The 21,446-nt window shown below is 39.1% G+C and overlaps 1 protein-coding gene across 3 annotated transcripts in view; it reads right to left on the bottom strand.

Annotated features, from left to right (window-relative positions):
• Nucleotides 1-21,446, bottom strand: part of RCAN2 (regulator of calcineurin 2) — an 87,324-nt gene that overhangs the window by 38,724 nt on the left and 27,154 nt on the right. The window contains exon 1 of one of the 3 annotated variants that reach the window (XM_017813104.1): nucleotides 4,487-4,948. The exons of the other annotated variants lie outside the window; for them this stretch is intronic. Coding sequence (XP_017668593.1) covers nucleotides 4,487-4,573 — 87 coding nt within the window. The 5' untranslated portion in view covers nucleotides 4,574-4,948. Of the gene's footprint in view, nucleotides 1-4,486; nucleotides 4,949-21,446 lie in introns of those variants that run through there. 3 annotated transcript variants of the gene reach the window in all.

Here is a 21,446-nt window from a genome sequence, read left to right as displayed (position 1 = left end):
GAAATCAAAAGACATCTGTGTCTTTTCTCCAGCAGAACTATTGGATCCTGCAGATTTCACAGACACAATCTTATCTGCAAATAGAAATAACTGCCAACTACAGAAAATGCCAACAGAAGTTATAAAGCAGACCTTCCTAGCCATCAGGGTATTTTTGGTAGTCATGCTGTTGTTTGGTTCCCTCCTTATAGCCTGTCTGTGGAGTCTTATGACTGTGCAATAGTCTCTTCCCACAAACCAAGCTCATGTGGCTAAGGAGAAGAATTTAAACAAAGAAACCCAGCAACTCTCCCAGCAAGTCAAGCTTTCTGCCACTGGACAGCTGGCAGCATCTAGAGGGGCAGCTACACTCCTTTTCCTCCAGCTTTCTTCACTTGACTCTAATCTTAGAACAGTTAAACTTTAAACCTCAGAACATCTTTGTAAATGAGCCACTTGTACAAGCAGAGAATTGAAGTGGAAAGCAAAAACCACAAGCATCTAGTGTGCTTTTGCCCTCTAGACCTCAGAAGTTTAGTCTACTAAACCTCTCAAAGGCAACTGCAGGGCAGTGACTGCCCTCCAACCCATCCATCCCAAACAATTCCTATTAGCAGGGTGCTCGCTGGAGCTGAGTAACGAGTTTACAGATTGACAGAGATCCCGCTCCAATGGGATTAATGCTCCAAAGCAATACAGTCAAAACAGTGAAACTATTTCTACTATTTCCCTTTGCTGCCTGGCTCATGTCCACGTCGGTTTTTTCTGCATTAAGATAATGGCCCCATCCACATTACTTTACATTACAGTCTTGAGATAAAAATGTGATCATTAGTGCCAAGTTGTCCCAGTCCTACCTCGCTTCTGAGGAGAACAGTGCATGTGAGCATAACTGAAGAGGGAATATGTAGAATTAATCATATAAGAACACGTTGCTTAGGGTAAGAAGCATGAGTTTAAATTCTCTGCCACTGTGTCAGTGATGTCTGGAATTCTCTATTAGAAAGAAACAAGATATTAATTAACTAATTGCTTATATAACAAAGATCATTACATAAAATTATCATCTAGAGGCACTGAAAGAAGAATTTTAATTATCCAGGTGAACTTCAAAGCAGAACTGCACTTCATGACTTCTGTGGTTGCCTTCTCAACTTCACCAGTTCCTGATCTACAGGCACTGTACAGTCAGTAACATCTTGATTAGCCTGACCCAATTTTGGATTAGAAAAGACAATTCAAAGCAGCAGCTGATCAAAACTGAGAGACTGGTTGGACGGGTTCATGGATGACAAACCAACAGTGCCAGTGCTGTGAGCCAGCTCCCATTTCCAGGGCAGCCATACAAACCTTTGTTTGTTGAAAGGATGAGACTCTGCAAATGCTGCAACTAAAAAGCTTTGCCTTCAGTACTAAGCAATTGCTCCCCTGTTCCAGAGGCCAAATGGAAAAAAGAGTGTTTCCAAGCCTGACTCCCAGATGCTAAGAGCACAGTGCCTACAACAAGGTCGCCTCCATAGGTGGAGAAGCAGCAATAAGCTGGAGAGCTCCAAGCCCCGTGCCGAGTGTCAGCTTTGTGTAAGAACTGCCCAGCACTGAAGGGTCAGTGCTCTTGAGAACTGGCAACTTCAAGGAGTCCCCATTGCCACCTGCAGCAAGAGCTGCTGCTCCAGAGCCTGAACACACTGAGCTCTGCCACTGCAGGCCTGGCACCCCCTTCCATCTCCCAGGAGTGGCCAAAACACACACCACAAGTGGCAGAGAGATGGCTCCCTGCAGCCAACATCCTTCTCCCAAGCTTCACAGGAGAATCGTGGCTCCCTGCAGTCAGCATCCTTTTTCCAAGCCTCATGGGAGAACAATGTCTCACTGCAGACAGTATCCTTCTCCCAAGCCTCATGTCAGTTCTGAACCTAAACAGAATTAAAGTGAGATATGCTGTAAGCATATCCTAAACCCTAAACACAGTCCTTGCTGATATCAGAGAACTACTTCTACAGGACTAAGAGTTCATTTGAGCAAATCTCCCCAAGCACCACACGTATCGTAAAATCTTTAATATCTGTTCCACCACTGAAGGAACGTTCTCTTCACACAGCCAGAAGGTTCCCTACTAAAAAACTTCCCCCTACACGAAAAGCTTTATTGGAGAAGAAAATGGAAGGCACAATAGCCTAGACTTCAGCTGTCAATGCTATTTGTGCCTTCCTGCTGACCTGCACAAGGGCTGGACAGAGGGGTGGATACTCATGGGAGAACAGGGCAGGGGAGAAGGCAGGATTTCTGTGCTTTCTTTTGCTCTTTTAACTTCAACTTCCATCCCCATCGCTTCTCAGAAACAGCCTCTTCCCATTTTAACCCTAAAGCTTGATGTTCCCCATCCTATCAAAGTCACAGAAACATTTTTATGCTGACTGGACCATACTGTCACAACAAAAAACCCGACCTTGAAGTGAACCCCTCTTGCAGACACACAAAAAGAATCCTCTTTTTTTCCCTGATCTGAGAGCAGTAGGTCTTTCCACCTTTAAACTATCAGTAGCACTGAAACTTCCACAGAGAGGATGCCCACACTGCTGGCTGCTGTGTGGAGAGCCTGGGGATGAGCACAGAGCTGGCCAGGCTTAGGCAGCAGTTTGGTGACAACTGGGTGAAAATGAGCCTGCAGTGAGCTCTGGGTCACTCAGGACACACTGCTGGCAGCATCTAAGCCAGGCAACTTCGAAGTAGACTTAGCATTTCTGAGCTGCAGTGCAGTCTGCAGTGCAGTCCCCACTGTAAATATACCCAAAGTCTTTGCAATCAACATTTTAATTCAGACATAAGGAAAAAAAAAAACAAACACAAAACCCAGCAGTTTTAATCAGAGCAAGCAAGGTACAGGAAGTCCAAGTAACATGAAAGGGATTGCAATTCCTGCAACTGCAATGTTTCTGTAACCCTTTTGTTCTCTTTTATCTCATGTTTCTGGCCCACACTTTCCAGATGCTGCAGCTTAAATGAGGCTAATCAAAGTCTTGCCTAAGTCAATGGAATGCTTTCTGCTGATTTATGGAAGCCAAAATTTTGCTTTTTCATTGCTACTGAAATATGATTAAGATAAAAGAAGCTCACTACAACTTTAATTTCTTTGCATAGTCTTACACTGAACGTGCACCATATAATAAAAGACAGTTGATCCAGATATGAGTTCATACCAATGCAAGTGTAAATCCTACATGTTAAAAAATATGTTCTTAAGTTAAAAAAAAAAAAAGAAGAAAAAGAGGAATAAGCAGATGAACATTTTACTACTTCAAAATAATACAGGAAACATGTCCCAGTGCAGGCAAAACTGCTCATCTGAATCATTCCTCTGAATTACTCACTATTTCATCTCTAAATCCAGTATGAAACTGCTAGGGAAAAGCTTCTTAAATTAAGAAGAATCTCTTGCTGCCAACGCAAAAGCATTTTTACAAACTATACATGATCTCACCTGGTAAGAAACTAACAGGGAAATAAAAATCATCATAACCTCTTGCAAATCAAAGTAGTTTTATTTCCAGATATTTCCACTGGCTTCAATGTTTGATTCAGAATCAAACAGAACAGAGATTCAAAGTTTGACCTCCAATTTGTAAATCCTTTTTACCCTGTTCCATTCTTTCAATACTAAGAACAATCAGATTAGAAACTAATTTTCTCTGTACCTTTGTCCTTTAAATAAACTGCTGAATAACACTGTATTACGCCTGTGAGCTCTTTCAGATGATCTGTGAAAAGCATACTTAAAATTCCTCTTTCAAACTTAATTTGCAGTGATTTTCTTGCAGTAATATGAGAATAAATGAAAAAGATAATTGATTTCAAAAGTAAGCAATTACACACAATGACTTTTCTACAGCAGTTGTCTAATTAAGAGACTATGAGCTCAACCTTAGATTTAAGCACTGTTTATCAAGTAATCATATGATATGCAAGATGCACAACTTTTTGTGTTCTGTTACACTGCAGATGCACCAAAACACTTGCTACAAACTTTTAACCCTTTGCAAAAATTTATACCTGCACTCATGATTTGAATCTGAAGGAAAGAAACAGCTACTGTTGAACTGCGTAAAAATATCTGAAGGTTATCAGCATTGATAAATAACATTTATGGCAAGACTGATCTAAAAAGTGACACTGGACTAAAAATAACTTGACAAAATTAACAATGAAAGATTTTTTATGAATATGAAACATGCATATGCACAGATGTCAGTTATATAACCCATTTCTTATATCATTAAAGAGTAAACACCAGCCTATTCTTTCAGCTTATCAAAACACAGTAAAAAGCAGGCACAATTCCTCTCCCATATTCCTCTCTCCTAATTAACAGATTTTTTTTTAACTGCAAGTCTTTTACTACTGCAGCAGAATCTCATCTGCCTCCTTATTCTGAATGGCTACATTCAAGTGCCTATTGCTCCCAAAGGCTTTTCTAAGAAGCATCTGTAACAAAAGAACTGAAGGCTCATACCTTAACCTCTTGGTTGGCAAAAATCTCCACATCAACCCCACAGGCAACCAGAGTGGAAACATCACAGTCCATGCTACGGGCTGGCATCCCCCGCCTTTGAACACAGAGTTAGGCAAGCTCAGAGTAACAAACGGTTGGAAGGAAAAAAATAAATAAATAAAAAAAAAAATCTTCAGTTCAGTACTGCAATTGAACAGTCCAAAATTCTGTCTCAATGACTGCAAGCTTCCGGCACGAGCTCTTTGCACTAAACTGAGAGTTGCTCCTTGCCTTTCCCCCGTACACCCACCAACTGAGCAGGCACAGCATAGTAACAGCGCTATTCCATCTCTCATGGCAATGACATCACCACAAAGACTGACATAAGCTAAATCTATTTTTTCAACCCTTTTATCTCTAGGCAGCACGGTGGATCAAATTGAACATGATTATGTGCTAAATCTGAACTCGGACTAAATCAATTCAAGCAGCGTTCACTGTCAACTGAGTCATAGCTGTTGTTTCAGCTGAGTGCTTATGTTGGCAAAAAAAAAAAGATCGCCTGACACTGAAAGCTCCGCTCTGAGTGTAAATTAACCCAGCATTTAAAGCCACCAAGCTCAAGGTAGCATTCGCTACTTTATTGTACTTTAAAATCTACAGCAGGGCACTAATGAAAAAAAAAACAAACAAATCAACAAAACCCTCAGCATTCTGGTTTTAATAGCTTTAAGTATTCTTTTTTAATAAGGCACGCTCCGTAACCCCACACATGGGATTAGAGAACATCCAGTCCTATCATCAGGAGTGATCAACACACTGCAGATTTGATCCCAGCGCTTCGACATACACGTTGCACTGTGACTCATCCCCAGGAAGATCAGAGGCATGTCGGTGTGTGATTTGGAAGTCAATACCCCTTCAAAGAACAGAACATGAAAATTTCCTTGAAATTAGGGCTCCGCACTAGGCAGCCTCTATACCATCCATCCTTGGGGTTAACCCTTCACAAATGTAACTGTTCAACTGAAAGAAACAGATATGAGTAAAGTGAAGATGCTTCACACCTGCTGACTCAGGGGTCGGTTCATTCTTTGCAAGTTTATTTTTTTAATTATAGAAATAAAATATCTACAAATTTGGGACTTCTAAAGTGATCTTTATCCCAGACTGGCACCATTATTTCTCCTCTACCGTTTCATTCTTGTGATCCATAATTACCCGTAATTTTTGTAGGCCTAGAATTGACATTTATGGATAAATCAGATTAACAGGCAGAATTAAAACATGTAACTATTGATATAAACCCAGGAACAGTTGATAGCTCAGTCTAAGAGACTGCTCTGTTTAACTCCACTTCATTGACAGATATACTTACACCATCTATATTTGATGTTAGGAAGAAATTCTTTACAGTGAGGGTGGTGAGACACTGGCACAGGTTGCCAAGAAAAGCTGGCAACACCTCCATCCCTGGAAGTGTTCAAGGCCAGGCTGGGTGAGGCTTGGAGCAACCTATTCTAGTCCTGCCCATGGCAGGGGTTTGGAACAAAATGGTCTTTAAGGTCCCTTCCAACCAAACCACTCTTTGATTCTGGTGTTGCAGCTTGTACCCCGTTCTGTGATGCTGCACATAGTTTGCTACTGACACTTAAATCAGGTTGTCTAAAACTCCCTCAGTCACATACATTGAGCCACAGCCGGTTCAGGTTGCAAACTGACATACCCTTGATGAAATTCAAAATGAAGACACACAGGGAAAATACATGAAGTTTTTTTTGCACCAAAACTGTGCATTCAGAGATCTAAAAGCAGACGTGGCTCCAGATAAGCCTCCAGCCAACCCAGCTTCTTGCCTTACTCTTCTGCCAGCACTGTAAATTTGTTAAGTGCTGGGAATTCCAGATTAGCTGATGACAGGCCACCCTCTGACCAGTTACACACTCTTTATCCCTGCCAGCAGGTGGTGAGGTTAGATGCTGATACAGAAAAGCCAAGATGTCTTATCAGAACATTGTTTTCTAAGTTCTATTAAATCATTTTCCCACTTTTTAACTTACATTTATAGTAATCTCCTCATCAGTAATCACAAACTAAGATCCAAACCCAGGTCAGAAACATATCCCAGCACTAAAGATTTTACAGACCCAGACTACACTAACCAACAGAAATGGCAGCACAAGGCAGCAAACGAATCCATATTGTGTATTATTATCAATTGCTTTGTACACTGGTTACTTAATCACTGTCATGATTTCTCATAAACCATAGGAAACCACCTTTTAGAAAGAATCTGAAGTTAATATTTTTATGCATGTTTAGAGGAACTTTTATTCATATATTCAAATATATGTGATAACAGAGGAAAAAGCCATAAAGATGCCTGAGTGAAGGTCTATGCAGACAGCAATGGAAAAATCACGGCACCAGAAAACTGAGAATGTAGTAAGTAGTTATCAAAGAGCTGGGAGGAAACACTGAAAGCAAAGATGAGTCATGTGCATCTGAGCCTACTGAAAGTTTTAGCAGTAATGGACCAACAGGACAAAAACGTAACAAACATTTTAAAAAGGAAAAGATCAGGAATTAGACAATGCTGGTCACTAAGGTCTGTAAAGGCATCGACAGTGAAAGCAATATCCAGCCTGAGAGTGGTTCCACATTGATGGAAAAAAGATCTGACAATATAGAGCTACACTGGATAGTTCCATAACAATTTCTTCCCTTTTTTTCACTTTTAAAACGGTCACCTATAAACTGCAATAGCCTTAATTTTCTTAAAAAAACTGGTACCTAATGTGCAAACTGACCTGTTCCACTTCATGATTATTCCTGTACTTCTACTATTCATCTCCTTTCAAAAGAGAATCATCACAATTTTTCCACTCCATATGAGTAAGGAAACCTTACTGAGATCACAATTACTGTCATTTTTTGCTTCTCCTTGCCTATTCCAAAGCATAACCTAATTCTTCCCCTTAAAAACCACTCTAGCTCACTAGGGTATTTTAGTGAGCTCTTTACAAAGATAACCTAGTTGGTTTTGCTTCTCAAAAACAAAGATTACCTAACAGAAGAACTCTACAAAGCTTTTGAGTACTTCAACTTACATCTTTCAATATATGTCATATTCTATTTGTTACTGCTCGCTTCTCATTTGAAATCAAGACATAGTCCTATGTGAAATTTTTTTCAGGGCATTCTACAACTGCTTATAGCCTCATCTAATGTTAATAAAAAAATATTGGACAATTAAAAATTAATTAATATTGACTTATTTCTACAGTTCAGGAGACTTGTTTTTCAAACAAATTTTTAAAAAAGCATCTCAATTTCTTTAAAAAAAAAATCATAACTCTGGCTCTAGATGGGTCTGGCCAAATTCAGTTCACTAAACTCCCAAGAAAAAATGAAGCCATATTTCATGTATATTTAAAAGTATCAGATTTAATAAACAGAAATTGATATAGACACACGTACACTTCAGCATATTACTAGTACACTTCAGCATATTACTAATACTCATGGAGTAGGTTCTCCTGATCACAAACTTCTACTAATCACAGCTTTTGCACTAACATGAGTCCAAGGCAATATATATAACTAATAAATACTGACCAGCACAAACAGATTTTTTTTCCCAAGTAAAACAGTTGGTGCTGAGGACCTGACATCAACACTCTACCTATTTCAAGAGGGATTCTTTCAGGCTGCCTCTAGTAAGCCCTGTAGACTGGAAGCCAGCAGCAGCACAGTAGAAGCAGCCCTGGAGGCAGCCTTTGGTGTAGGTTCATCTGAAGGAACAACATGCAGAGTGCTCTGTGACGTGAGCCAAAGCACCAGAGGTGGAACACCTTTCCAAAGAAAATAACTTGAACCAGAATGCAAATGTGAGTGCATCCAAAAGTATACAATGCCACTGCCATCCCCTAGCAATTTTACAGTGGGTTTAAAACCACAATCACTAATTCTGAGAATGGAAAGTAGAGAGTTTTGAACAGTCACTCAGAAGCTTCACAATTAATTTCAGGTTTTGTGCATAGTAACAATTGTGCAGAGAATTAAATGGGCACTGCTCACTATGTGTGATTATTTTGGGGGGGTGAATTTAGGAGCAATTAAGACCCACTTGTATAACTAGGCTAAGCACAGAAATACCAAGTTTTCACAGTTACAGGTATAGGCATCAACAGGTTCTAGAACTCAAGAGTAATATTCCAGTTGGTATTGTTCCTTCACAAGCCCCAAAGTAACCCCATAGCATCACCAGACTGATGATTAACACTTGATGATCATATCTTATACTTGGATCAGCCTTTAAAAAGACAAAAAGCTTTCCCAGTCAGAAGGAAAATAAGCCATGTTGTTCCAGACAGGGACAATCTTGTGTTCTGGATTTGTACAGAGCCTGAGATAACACAGTCCTAGTCTACAACCTGGAGTTGTTTTTCTGCTGTACTTATGGCTGTGTCTCAGCTCAATACATTTAAGTAGAACCACAGACTTAAGACTTTTCAAGCTCAACTGTCAAGTCATCGAAACAACTTTTGCAAAATCCCAACCTTCATTTTGCAAACAAACTACTACTGATTTAGCCTCAGGGAAACTTCACTGGCTCTGGACCTCACAGTAACATCAGCCACGTTGCGAACAAAACCAGCAGCTAAATTAAGAAGCAAGCATGATTTTTTTTGCTCACTGGATGGAGCTTGTGCTCATTATTACTAGTACTAGAGGGGTTATTTCTGTAGCAGCTCTTCTTGCAGGTGCAAACCACATTAAGTGAATGTACAAATCCAGAAAAATAAAAAGTAATCCCACATCAATGACCCTGCAAGGCCTGAATGGAACACTGCAAATAGATTCACATTATGGCTGATTCAAATGTTTTTAATGATGTGCATCTTTATTGATCTCATTCAGCCTGCTACACAAGTCAACAGTATTTAAACCATGCTCCTACCTGTTGCTAAGAACTTATTTTTACAAATACAATGTACAAATTTACAAATAATATACAAAATTTACAAATATAATTTACAATTAAAAATAATTTTAATGGAATTATAAACACTTTAAAACTGTATAAAAATTTAGTGACATAAGAGAAAAAAAGCCCAGGGAAAAAAGCCCAGAAAAAAATGACAGTTCTTCCAGTTTCTCTGTCTGCAGCAGAAGATAAGAAAGGCCAGCCAGACACATTCTTCAGGAGCAAAGTTAGCTCCTTCAAAGAGGTGTTTCACAAAGACTTAAAAGAAAATGGAATGCTGAAGACTGGGTAGGGTTCAGCTCAGCCATAGAAGGAAAATGAACAAGCATTTTTTTTCTTATGACAGTGAGCACTGGCTCTTCCTACAGTAGATTACCCCCAAAAGGATGGAAGTACCAGATAAATCCAGCCAGAGGAACACATCTGGGCCAAGAACTGGGATCTGAGGACAGGAGTTTTGCTCATCTCTATCTGTGGTGCAACTTACACTCTGCACATATTAAAGGTTGAAAAGTTGGCACTTAAAATACATTACCTGATGCTATAAGCCAGCATCTCCATGCTAGATGAATTCACTGCTACCTGGAAATAATATTCCCACTCTCAATTCCCAAACAGAATGGCCATCAAACTGTTTGGGAATATATCTTTTAGACAGCAAATTTAACTGGCATTTGCAGTAAATAATGAATGATGAACTAGCCAACAGCTGCAAACCCACTGATTTTTCCAAGATGAGTTTGATCCCTAAACTAAAGTTTCTACAAATCCCAAATTGGCATCAATTGTGGGGAAAAAAAGGGCTTTAATTAATCCCTTCTCATAACAAATAATCAGTCCTATGGTTTGAAAACTTTTAAAGACACAGAATTTTGTCCAGACTAGAAAAGAAAGCAAAAGTTTAATTAAATTTAGAATAATCCTAGAATCAATAAATTCCTCATGCATGCAGAGACTTTAGAGCTTGGAAAATGCCTTGTCTGGCCTTGATTTTTGGAAAAGTAACTTTTCTGTAAGTGATACTTTGCTTTTCTGTGGGCAACAATTTCTGTTAGTCACACTTACAGATCTCAGAATCTGAGCATCTAAGAAAACAAAACAAATCATTAACATTATGAAGGATTTCTCCTTCCTCAATAAAGAGGATATGAAGCAACTCAAGGACCCACATATGCAGTGAGAATACTTCAGTGACTGCATAAACAACTGTGTCATTTAGCCCACATCACTCTGCTGTCTCATTTAGCTACATACAAGTTTCAACTGTGAGTCAGAATTGCTCAGTTATTTTAACCGTATCATTCATAGTCCTTTGCTTCCAAGTATATGTGGGGAGGTGTGGGGGGTGGAAATCCATAGGTGTGTCTTCTGTCTACTCAAAATGGTTACAAATCTGTGCCAGATCCACACACAAAAAAAGAACTGTTATGGTTCCAGACTACAAAGCCCTCTCTCTTGTAAAATGAACTGCTGCAGTTCAGAAGTCAGGATGCCCTTCATTCATTTGGTGAACTGATGGTCACCTACAGAATACACAACACACACACGAATCCCTGATAAGAGAGGAGGATCATAACCCTGCCGCGTAAGCTAAATTTATTTGCAGCCTATCTGCACAGTATCATTAATAAATTGCACAGGTTTCAGTTTTAAATTAAGAGAACTAAACATCCCGGTATATGTATATATATATATATATATACACTGCCAGTATAAGCAACAGAACTGGGAATTAATTCCATTGCTCCAGCATGGATCGTTAGTGCAATGATGCTATTGGGTAACCAAGCCACATGCATGGGCTTGACAAACGTGATCAAGGACTTCTGGAAGACCCTTCCCTTCTGAACCACCAGCCAGAGGGCTCCAGGAGGTTCTTCAAGATTTTTAAATTAGCATTTAGTATTTGGGCCACTGTTCAATACACTCCTTGCTCAGTACATTCTATGGACTCTCAAAGAGGCATTTTGCTGACCAGGCACTTGCTGTGCAGTTTAGGAAGGGCTGAATTGCTCTCTAACCTCCAAATGCCAGCAAGGTTTCCAGCAACTACAACAGAAGCATGTAGTGCATATGGATATATGTATGAACTGGCATTTAAGTTTTATTTAATTTAATTGATCCAAACTGAATCCTACATATTAAGTTACCATTGTGCCTCAATTTCTTCAACAGCTAGACAGGATTGGTGATACCTGCTAGTAAACACATGACAGTGTTAATAAGCACGTGTAAAACAGATTTTCCCAGGCAAATTTCTAATCGATAGATTTTTATACTGTCTTTGATTTTGTAAAAGTGATAATGACCAAAGACTAAAAGGAGGTGAAGCGCTTACATATGTTTCCTCTTGCAGAACTTGAAAACAGAATTAAACCCAGGTCATACATGGATTCTGTAAGGGACACACACACACAGGATGCCAGGCCAGTGGTCCGAGCTCTGCAGGAAACTCCAAAATTTCAGGCACCTTCTCAGTTCCCAGTGGGAAGACAGAGGTGCTCAGAGGCTGGCACAGGAACAAGACACTGAAGTAATGGATTCAATCCTTCACTAACTACCTTTGTGACCTTAGATGAAGAGCATGCAGGAACACACATTCAGAAGGGCTCAGAGCCTTTGTGTTTTATTTGGATTTTAAGTATAAGCTGGGCAGGACAAGTACCCTCCATTACTAGTTGTAATTTAATGGATGATGCCAGCTGGAATAGGTCTGTAATACTCCTGTCTAAAACTGTGATTTGCAGTTACCCACAAACTCTGTTAACAGTTTCAAAATGTATTTCTAAATCATTTCCATTTACCCTTACTTGTCTCAGACTAGCAAAGGTATTTAACATGCCTGTATGTTTTCCTTGTCATTTCAGACACCTCATCAGAGCAAAATGCCCTTGAAAGGAGAGCCTGGAATACCAATGCTCACTGCTGAGAGAGACCAACCTTATCTCTCAACTGCAGCTCTGCACAGGACACGCAGGTGAGAGATTTAATGGCTGTGCTGAGAGAAAACAGTGTTTACTGCCAAGCCAGCAAAAGCAGTCCAGTTCAAAGGGGGAAAAAAGTCCACCGTCAAACAGCATGCAGTCAGACAGCAAATAATGAAGCAATGAATAATAGATTTCTTACATAATTGCTGTTTTATTGTGATGTTATAGGGTGGGTATTTATTTTGCTGCAACACTTTAAACCAGACAGTCTCTTCTCCTGTTAATTCCCTGATCCAACTGCAGACAAAAAAACCTAAGTGTTGATACTTAAAATTTGCCATATACAAATATTAATTCTTGTTTTCATTACAGACAGATGACTCTGGCTTCCATTTTTTTATTTACATTCAAAAGACAGCTGGAAATTAGATAATATGTAACCAGAACTCAGATATAAAGCTTCTCCAGGGGCTCTAAAGTAAAATGAAAAATCTGCTAAGGAAGTTTTTTGTTTCCCCTAGAGCATGATCAGAAAAAAACCAAAAGAAATCTGATTAATTATAAGATACTAGTGAACTTGTAATGTATTTATAAAGTGGATTTATCCTATTTCCTCCCTAGAGACTGATTTCATGATTTCACAAACAGAAGAAAAGACCATGATGGGCCATTTAAGAGCTTGTACCTTGTGAAGATACAAGAGATCAGATTCAGTTTCTCCTTTTGCTCTCCCTAAAACCCAGATTTATTTTCCCACCTAGAACTTAAGAAATAGTCTCCCATCGATCCATACTAGGAAAGGACCAGAACTAAGTCCATTCCTATATTTTGCATTCTCAGTTTACTTAATATTTCCATATTTTTTATGAAGTGATACAGCTCTAAAGAGACATTAACAAAAATAAAAGAAGAAAAAACTTAAAGCAGAGCTAGTTCCCGTACAGGCATCTCATGCCTTAAGTATCCATAGTGTGGTCTCAGAAGGTGAGTATTTAATACAGTTCTAAACCATTTAGTCATTCCATATGTTGGTTCACTCTCTAGTAAATGCATTGTCAATATTAAATTGACAGTAATTAAATAGCAGATACATTAAAATACAAGCGAGTGACAGAAAATTGATCCTATTTCAAAGCAACTGATCTATATTTAAACAATCAACTTTCTTCTGAAACACGGAGCTGTGAACAACGAACCCAAATGCGTGCTACTCCCCAAACCAAGGCCTTTTCCAGTAGAATAACATTTCCATAAAAAAATTGCAACTCATTCTAATTTTGATAGTCTCCAGGGGAAAAAAAAAAAAAAGTAGTATTTCTGAAGTAAGTCAGCCAGATCCATGGGAAGTCTTGTCTGCACTTGATATTCTGGCCAAGTTAGAATCACTAGACCTCGGTAAATGCTAACAAAAAATTCCACTAAGTCATAACTTAAATCTCACAACAACTGCCTTTGATTTCTGCTTGTCCAGACATACAGAGGCCTGTTAAACTCATGTGGAGTTGTTCCCATAGTTCAGACCTTCTGCAATTTTCTCCAAGCTAGATTTAAACATCCAAATGAAAGCGTCTTTAACAAAAATTGCAGTTAAAATTATCTGATAGGGCAATATGATTCTACCTACTACTGAATTCTACATTTCTGATCTTGACCACTTGTGCCCCAGTTAATGCCATTCTGAATTTTGCTCACAGCCTTATCACAGCTTACTTTACCTCATCATCAAGTAATGCATATTTAGTTATGTTTATATTTCTTCACAAGTAAGCTCATAAAATTATCTGAGAATATTTATTGATGACTTAACTTTAATTTTCTAATTATTTTTGTCATCCGTTACCATGATTTCAAGGTAATATTCTATCCTAGTTATATGAACCAATTCATAGAATGGTTAGGAATATAGCTTTAATTAAAGTTTATCACACAGCTATAGACCACTTATTTGTCTCTTTAGTCACTTAAATTAGAACAATGCAAATAAGCTACAAATGGAGAATGCCAGCACTGAAGCACTCAAAAAATTTAAACCATTAAGAGTGAATCCAACAGCCTCACTTTTCATAGAAAGCAGAGTATCCCAGTTAAGGGGAAAAAAATGTCTTACTAAAAACCTCCCACTCCTCTCCCCCCTGTACCCTTTGATGTAAGGTGCTCCATACCAATGTTTACCATAAAATAGGAACTTGAGATTGTATTACTTTGCAGGTCATTATTTGTTTCAACACTTTCCTCTGTAAAGAAATCTTTTCCTTTGCAACATAAAGAGCAAGTAGGGTTTACTGTAGAAGGGTGGTTTTCCTCACGACTGAAAAGATAGAGAGATAGAAGTATTAATTTGTAATTTAATATGAATTTCTAAAATAGTATCTATACATTTTAGTCATGACTTTTTACAGTCAAAACTTCATTATCATCCTTCAACAAAAGATGGACAAGCAAAATCCTACTTCGGTTCACTCAAGATATCACCAATTACATTACAATTTCCTCAGGCCACAGAGATAAATTTAGGCTCAAATATTACAACACAAAGCAAGAGGCACCTTGGGTGTACCACCTGCTCTCAAAGGATCACTTGGAACTGCTTTGTTTTATTACATGGCACTGGTTCCATCAACTTGAACAAGAAGAAATTCATGCTCCAAAATGCGTGTAACGGGGAATTTCACAATTCCTTAAATTAGCACTTAAAAGACTGATAAAGACTGTTCTAACATTGGATGATATCAAATGATAGCAACCACTTCTCATGGACAGGATACAGTCTGCAGCTAATACTGTAATTTAGAGTGGGAATGAATCTAAGTGTGTGTGTGTTTCTACGACACAAGGAAGTAATTGAGTACAATCATGAGCCAAGAGACATTCCTTGAAGATAACTAAATTAGAACTTGAACAAAAAATAATTTCTTATCTTTTGGACAGAGCAACTGAAAGAGTTATATATTTCCTGTTCTATGTGCTTGCAGCATCTTCAAATATTATTGCAATGTCTAATTGCTATTTACAAAGTGTTTTACATACACCAATGAACACAGACAAATTTCTGAAAGGATATGTACCAGCCCACATACAGTGAGCAGATTTTAAAAAGAATCAATTCTCCAATGAAACAATTCCTGTGTCAAGTTGCAGATTGTTTCAGGGCAGTCTGCCCCATGTTAGGTTGTCCCAAGAGAAGGCACTGAAGTCTTCAAGGCATCACATTCACTGTAGTGATGGACATGATATAAAAAATTTGCATCTAAAAGATTAAGAGAGCACAGAAAGACACCTCCATCAGTGTGCCAAGGCTAGGAGCCAAGGAAGCACCATGGTCATGGACCAGGGGCATGGTACAGTCACAAGGGCTTAAACTGGGCTTAAACTGAGCTTAACCTGAGTCTACTTGGGCAGCAGTATAAACCAACTAAAAGACATTCATTCATAAAGGCACATATTCTGGCATCCATAAAGACAGTCCCAACTTGCTGCCTTGCTCCTGTAAAGATACAAAAGAACAGGTGGATGGCAGACAGGTTTCTATATTAACATCTACTTATTTGTGGAGCAGTAACTGCAAAATAGATGTTCAAAAGCTACTAAATATACAGAATCACAGAAGGGACCTTTAAAGGTCATCTAGTCCAACAGCCCTGCAATGAGCAGGGACATCTTCCAATCTTTGAGCAGGTTGCTCAAAGTCTCATCCAATCTGGCCTTGAATATTTCCAGGGATGGGGGAAACATTTCATGGTATTTTGAAAGCACACAGAAAACAAAAGCTTTTCCTGAAGACAGAGTAGTTACCAAGTACAAAATCATTTCACAGAGAATCTTCAAGGCATTGAGAGGTTTTTTAAATGCCAATTTAAGATCTGGGACAAGTGTTTAAATTTTAATGGTGCATCTCTTTTGACTTTTCCTCTAATGCCCTTGAATGCCCTCTAATTCCCCAGTTACAACAACTGATGCATTTCAATTTGCTAAATAAACTCTTCAGTTTATGAAAATAAACACAAAATTATTTTTAGTGGTTTATTTATTACCATACCAATTTCTGGAAGTAAAGTCTTTATGCAAGCTTAATGTACAAAATCAAAAGAAGTTCCTTTGCCCCTAAAATACAGAAGAGATTACAGGTTAAAAACTATTCTAGCACTACTTCTAGAGCCAAAGCTGAGCAAAGAAATAATACTTTAAAAGCAAAATTTAAAAAGGCAGAAAGAGAATCCAGAGTTATCTTTTCCATTGTTTATAAATCAGTATCCTCTGTGATTTTAAAATCCACAGGATAGGTGCATGCTGCAACCAACACAATAATTTTTTTAATATGTAATAACTCTCTGAGCACAACTTTTATTGTATGTTATACTGATGGAGAATTCAGTTGTACAGAATTTGCTTTGTCTGGAATTGAAGTATTGCTTCCTTTGTTGAACGGGAATTTAGAGGTGCTGGTATTTTCAACACGAATTTGTTAACTAACAGAACACCGCAGAAGAACTTACATAAATAAAGATTACCTGAAGTCTGTGGACTTTTAAATTCAGAGTAAGAACAAACAGATCTCATACAGAGATTTCAGTCTTCAAAACGGCAGATAACAGAGAACCAAACCCAAGCTCCTTTCTTTCCACTATCTCAGACCTCCATTTATCAGTGTACAGAATCTGCTGCAATCTGGGAAGCTACTGAAAATGGATAAATTAGAAAAAGGGACTCTTGTTTACCTTCTACATCCTTGTTTCGCAGAATAATTTTCTAACCATTTTATCTTGTCTCTTGCATTCCTTTTGAGATCTCACTATTTGAGTGCTTTCTTGTTTTAGTTCATTGTTTATAATTTCTAATAAAAAATATCCGAAACTTTCACCTCAAATCAAAGGCAGGGGGTTGGACAACCTCAAATTTCATCATTCTGGAGTTGTGTCACCAAGTCATAAAACCCTCATGACTGGACAAGAATAAGCTTTCTTCAATAAAGGCAGAAGAGCAGTAGGCAAGCACAAGCCTGCACAAATTCATGAGATGTCAGGAAAGGGTTTTGAAAGAGATCATTGCAACCCATACACTTGAATGCTAAAAAAAAGGCAGCAAAACTTAAAGTTGGTCTCTTTTTGAAGAGAATCTTTAATAGATTTTGCCTAACATGGTTTATTTCAGATAAATGAATGGGGGGATCATTTCACAGAGCAAATAGCTTAGTGCAGAGAAGGCAGGACTGGTGTGGGAACTGCTCAGTGCAGAAGAGAATATCCCTGCAGTGCCAGCAGCGGAAGTACCACACCGGGGGAAGGATATTAACATGCTTCTATTGAAATTCATTATTAGGAGTAATTTTATCTGGCATACTAATGACAACCCACACACAACCCACAATAACCCATTGAACAGATCAGCACTCACAAAACCTCCAGTAGCTTAAAGCCTTCGAAGCACAGGAAGATCAAGATTGGGACCACAAGTTGGCCAAGACCAGCAACATGGGTTGTTTTGCAAAAAACATCTGGAAAAAGCCACTGCAATCCTAGGGTTTAGCAGCAACACTTCCAGGTAAAGAAAGACAAATGATTATGTCACTTCCCAACGCCTCAGCTCAATGCTCAGCACAACTGAAGGAGAGACAGATAAAAGATGACGGTGGCATAGGAAATGAATACACTCTTGTCATCAAAGAATGAGCTCCAAGATGTCTGTGGGAATGCTAACAGGACAGGATGACTGGCATTGCTGTTGGAAAGAAAAAGACAGGAGTAATTTGAAAGATTTTTACATGTGGGAGGGAATAAATGCAGAGCAAAGTAGGCGATACATTTGAAATGGAACTGTAAAATAGCGGCATGAACACGTAAGAGTGATCGCATTGGAGAGAGGAAAAAAGAAGCCTGAGCACACTCCTATTTCACACCATTTTGCATCTTCCAATTCATCAGAATCACAGGCACAACGATTCATGAGGAAGATGCTCAACAGCAGTGCTGAATAATGAAATAGTCAGGGAGAAAGTGTGGGAGTCGTGATACTCAAGTGCATGGTCAGCTCAGCTCAGAGGCTGTTTTGACCAATACATTCCTGCTGCCATAGAGTCAGGGAAAGAGCAATTTTTAAAGTTGAAACTTGCTGAGCATAGACAAACTTCGATTGATTGTCTGGGTCTGCCACCTGGAATCAGGGCAAAGATATTGCGACATATTCAGCAAAAAAGAACAAAAAAGACATCAGAAAAAGAAAAGGAGTTTGGTTTCAGTCGTTCAAGTTTTTACATTGTCAGCAAAGCACATGTAAGTGTCCATTAAACCGGGCCAGCTGGTTTTATGGAGCCAGATGGGGATTGGGAAGCTGAATCAACTCCAGCTTTTGTGCTGATGACTCAAGTCAGGTGGAAAAAAAAGGAATGATCCAGGGTAACTTAAAGAGGGGTCCTACGAAAAGAGATACTGAGGCACAGACAACAGTGGGTTATGTCTGATCAGCAAACTGGGAATACAGTCACAAATCCAGATCTAACAGGAGCTTGTTAATAACCCACAGTAGTAACATAGTGGAAGCTATTTTATTTCCACAGAGCCTGATTTTAATTTGGGTAAAAACTTGAAAAAGTGGCAGTGAAAGAGGTGCCCAAATATGTGGAATAGAATTATTCTAATGACTGCTAAATCAGTACAAACGATTGATCCCTTTAAGTCAAGTGGTCTGCAATGATAAATTCAAGTGTGGACAAACAGGAACCAGAAGTCTGATACCAGCACATCAACACTCCTGAATCTTACAAGAAAATTCTACTTCATACGGAGCTCTTTTAGGAATGCTTTATATGATCAGTCTGAAGTTGTAACTTTTTTTATGAGGGGAGGAAGATGAGTAAGAATCAGAGAATAGCTGCAACTGGAGGGCAAGTCTGGAGATCATTTAGTCCAACCCCCTGCTCTGCAGAGTGCCAAATGAGAGCAGGTTACTCAGGGTCATACCCAGTCAGGTTTGGAGCATTTTCAAAGACTGAGAGTCCACAGTCTCTCCAGGCAAACTGTGCTAACACTCCACCACCCTACATTAAAAAAAATCTGTTATTATAAAAATGTTTTAATATTTAAAAGTAATTTCTTTTTTTTTTTTTTCAATATGTGCCCACCGTATTTCTTTTCACTGAACGATATTAAGAGCTTGGCTTCAGCTTCTTCACTCCTCCCCATCAGATGCTTATACATACTGATAAAATCCCCCTGAGCCTTCTCTTCTCCAGGCTGAACTCTTCAGCCTCACCCTGCTGCCACCACCCTACTGAATACTGCCCAGAATGCCCTTGGCCTCTTGGCCACCAGGATGCACTGTTGGCTCATGTTCGACTTGGTGGCCACCTGGACTTCAGAGCTGTTTCTTTCCAGTCAGTCTATCCCCAGCACAGCCTGGTGCACTGCATAGTGTTCTCCAGGGGCAGGCCTCAGCACTTCCCTTTGCTGAATTTGTTGGCCCATTTCTCCAGCCTGTTGAGGTCCCTCTGAATGGACACCCCATGTGGCCTATCAGCCACGCCTCATGGTTTTGTGTTGTCTTCAAACTTGCTGAGGGAGCACTTGCTCCCATCATCCCAGTCATTAATGAAGATGATGCACAGTATTGGCCTGAGCATCAGCCCCAGGGGTGCACCACCAATGACTGACCCCCTGCTGGACTTTGTGCTGCACCTCACAACCCTTTCAGCTCAGCAGCTGAGCTGCTTTTCAAACCTCTTCACTATCTACTCATCCATGTCATTAGTTTGTGCATGAGGATGTTACAGGGGACAGTGTCAAAATACTTAAAGTTATGATAAACAATATCTACTTCTCTCCCCTCATCCACTGAGATCATCATCTTCACCACAGACCATCATCAGGTTGCACATATTTAAGATTTTACACTATAATTTAAGGAATGAACCAAACCCATTATTTAACATTTTTTTTCACTCTTCCATTAGTTGCATTTATGTCCCCTCTGGTTTTTACTCTCTCTCTCCATGTCTGAAAGTCAGCTAAGCACACCCTAGCACAACATATCTGCAGATGGCTACTCAGCAGCTTCATAACACAGACATACAAAGATCAGAATATAATCCATAGTAGTGGGATAGTCACTTGTGTATCAAAATTCTATTTTTCTTTTAAAACGTTTGAGAGAGTTTACAAGACTAAAGTTCATGTTAATATGGCCCCAGGAATTCTTTACTATTCTGTTTTAAGTCTCCCCAGGTAGGTAAGAAAAATCTCGACTTCAACAAAATTCACATAAACAACAGTATTTTATAGGTGCAACTGTATTTGCATTTAGTTCAGATCAGGATTGTGCTTTTGAAGCAAACCTCCTGACAACCCTCACCTATCACACTTTGTTCTACACCAGTGATTAGGCTGAGTGTGCAAGTTGGATTTCTTTGGACAAAATTGAAGTGGAAGAGGCATTCCAGGCATGCTCAGTCCAAAGGACTTAAACTAGATTAAAAAGTAGTCTGAAATACCAAACCCACACACAAATACAACTGTTTCCCTCTACAGACCCACCCTGGCTTCGCTGTCCTGTTCTCTAATGCAGATGCAGCCCATGAACACTTGCAAGATCTCAGTCCAGAGACAGCTTCCTTTAGCACAGGTTGTCAGGAAGTAAGAACTTTAACACATGGTACTTGGCCACTACGTGGAAAAAAATTAAATTTAATCAACAACGCAAGAAAGATTAGGATGGTGTTGGAATGCTGGCAACTATTTTCCATCTCTTCCCAGTCATGCAGGAAGGAATGCAAAGAATGAGAACTTCTTATCTGTAGTAAGAACAATGCACAGAAGGATGAGGAAGCAGGGCAAATAAAAGCATGATTTTATGAGACCTGTAACAAAACATGCTCCATCTACGGCAGTTTATACACAAGGAAGCTCTACATCTGCCAATCAGACAACAAAAAGGCTGATACCAGACACAGTGAATCAGTTTTATTCAGCAGATGTCAGTGTTTGGATGTAAAGATTAAATGCTTTACAAAGCCAATACTAAGAAAACCACAGCACAAAGAAATAACTTTGCTGAATGATCTTCAAAAGTCAAAGAG

The sequence above is a fragment of the Lepidothrix coronata genome, unplaced genomic scaffold, assembly GCF_001604755.1.
Source record: "Lepidothrix coronata isolate B3197 unplaced genomic scaffold, Lepidothrix_coronata-1.0 Scaffold39, whole genome shotgun sequence".
In the NCBI taxonomy this organism is placed as follows: domain Eukaryota; kingdom Metazoa; phylum Chordata; class Aves; order Passeriformes; family Pipridae; genus Lepidothrix; species Lepidothrix coronata.
This window is presented reverse-complemented; position numbering and strand designations above follow the sequence as displayed.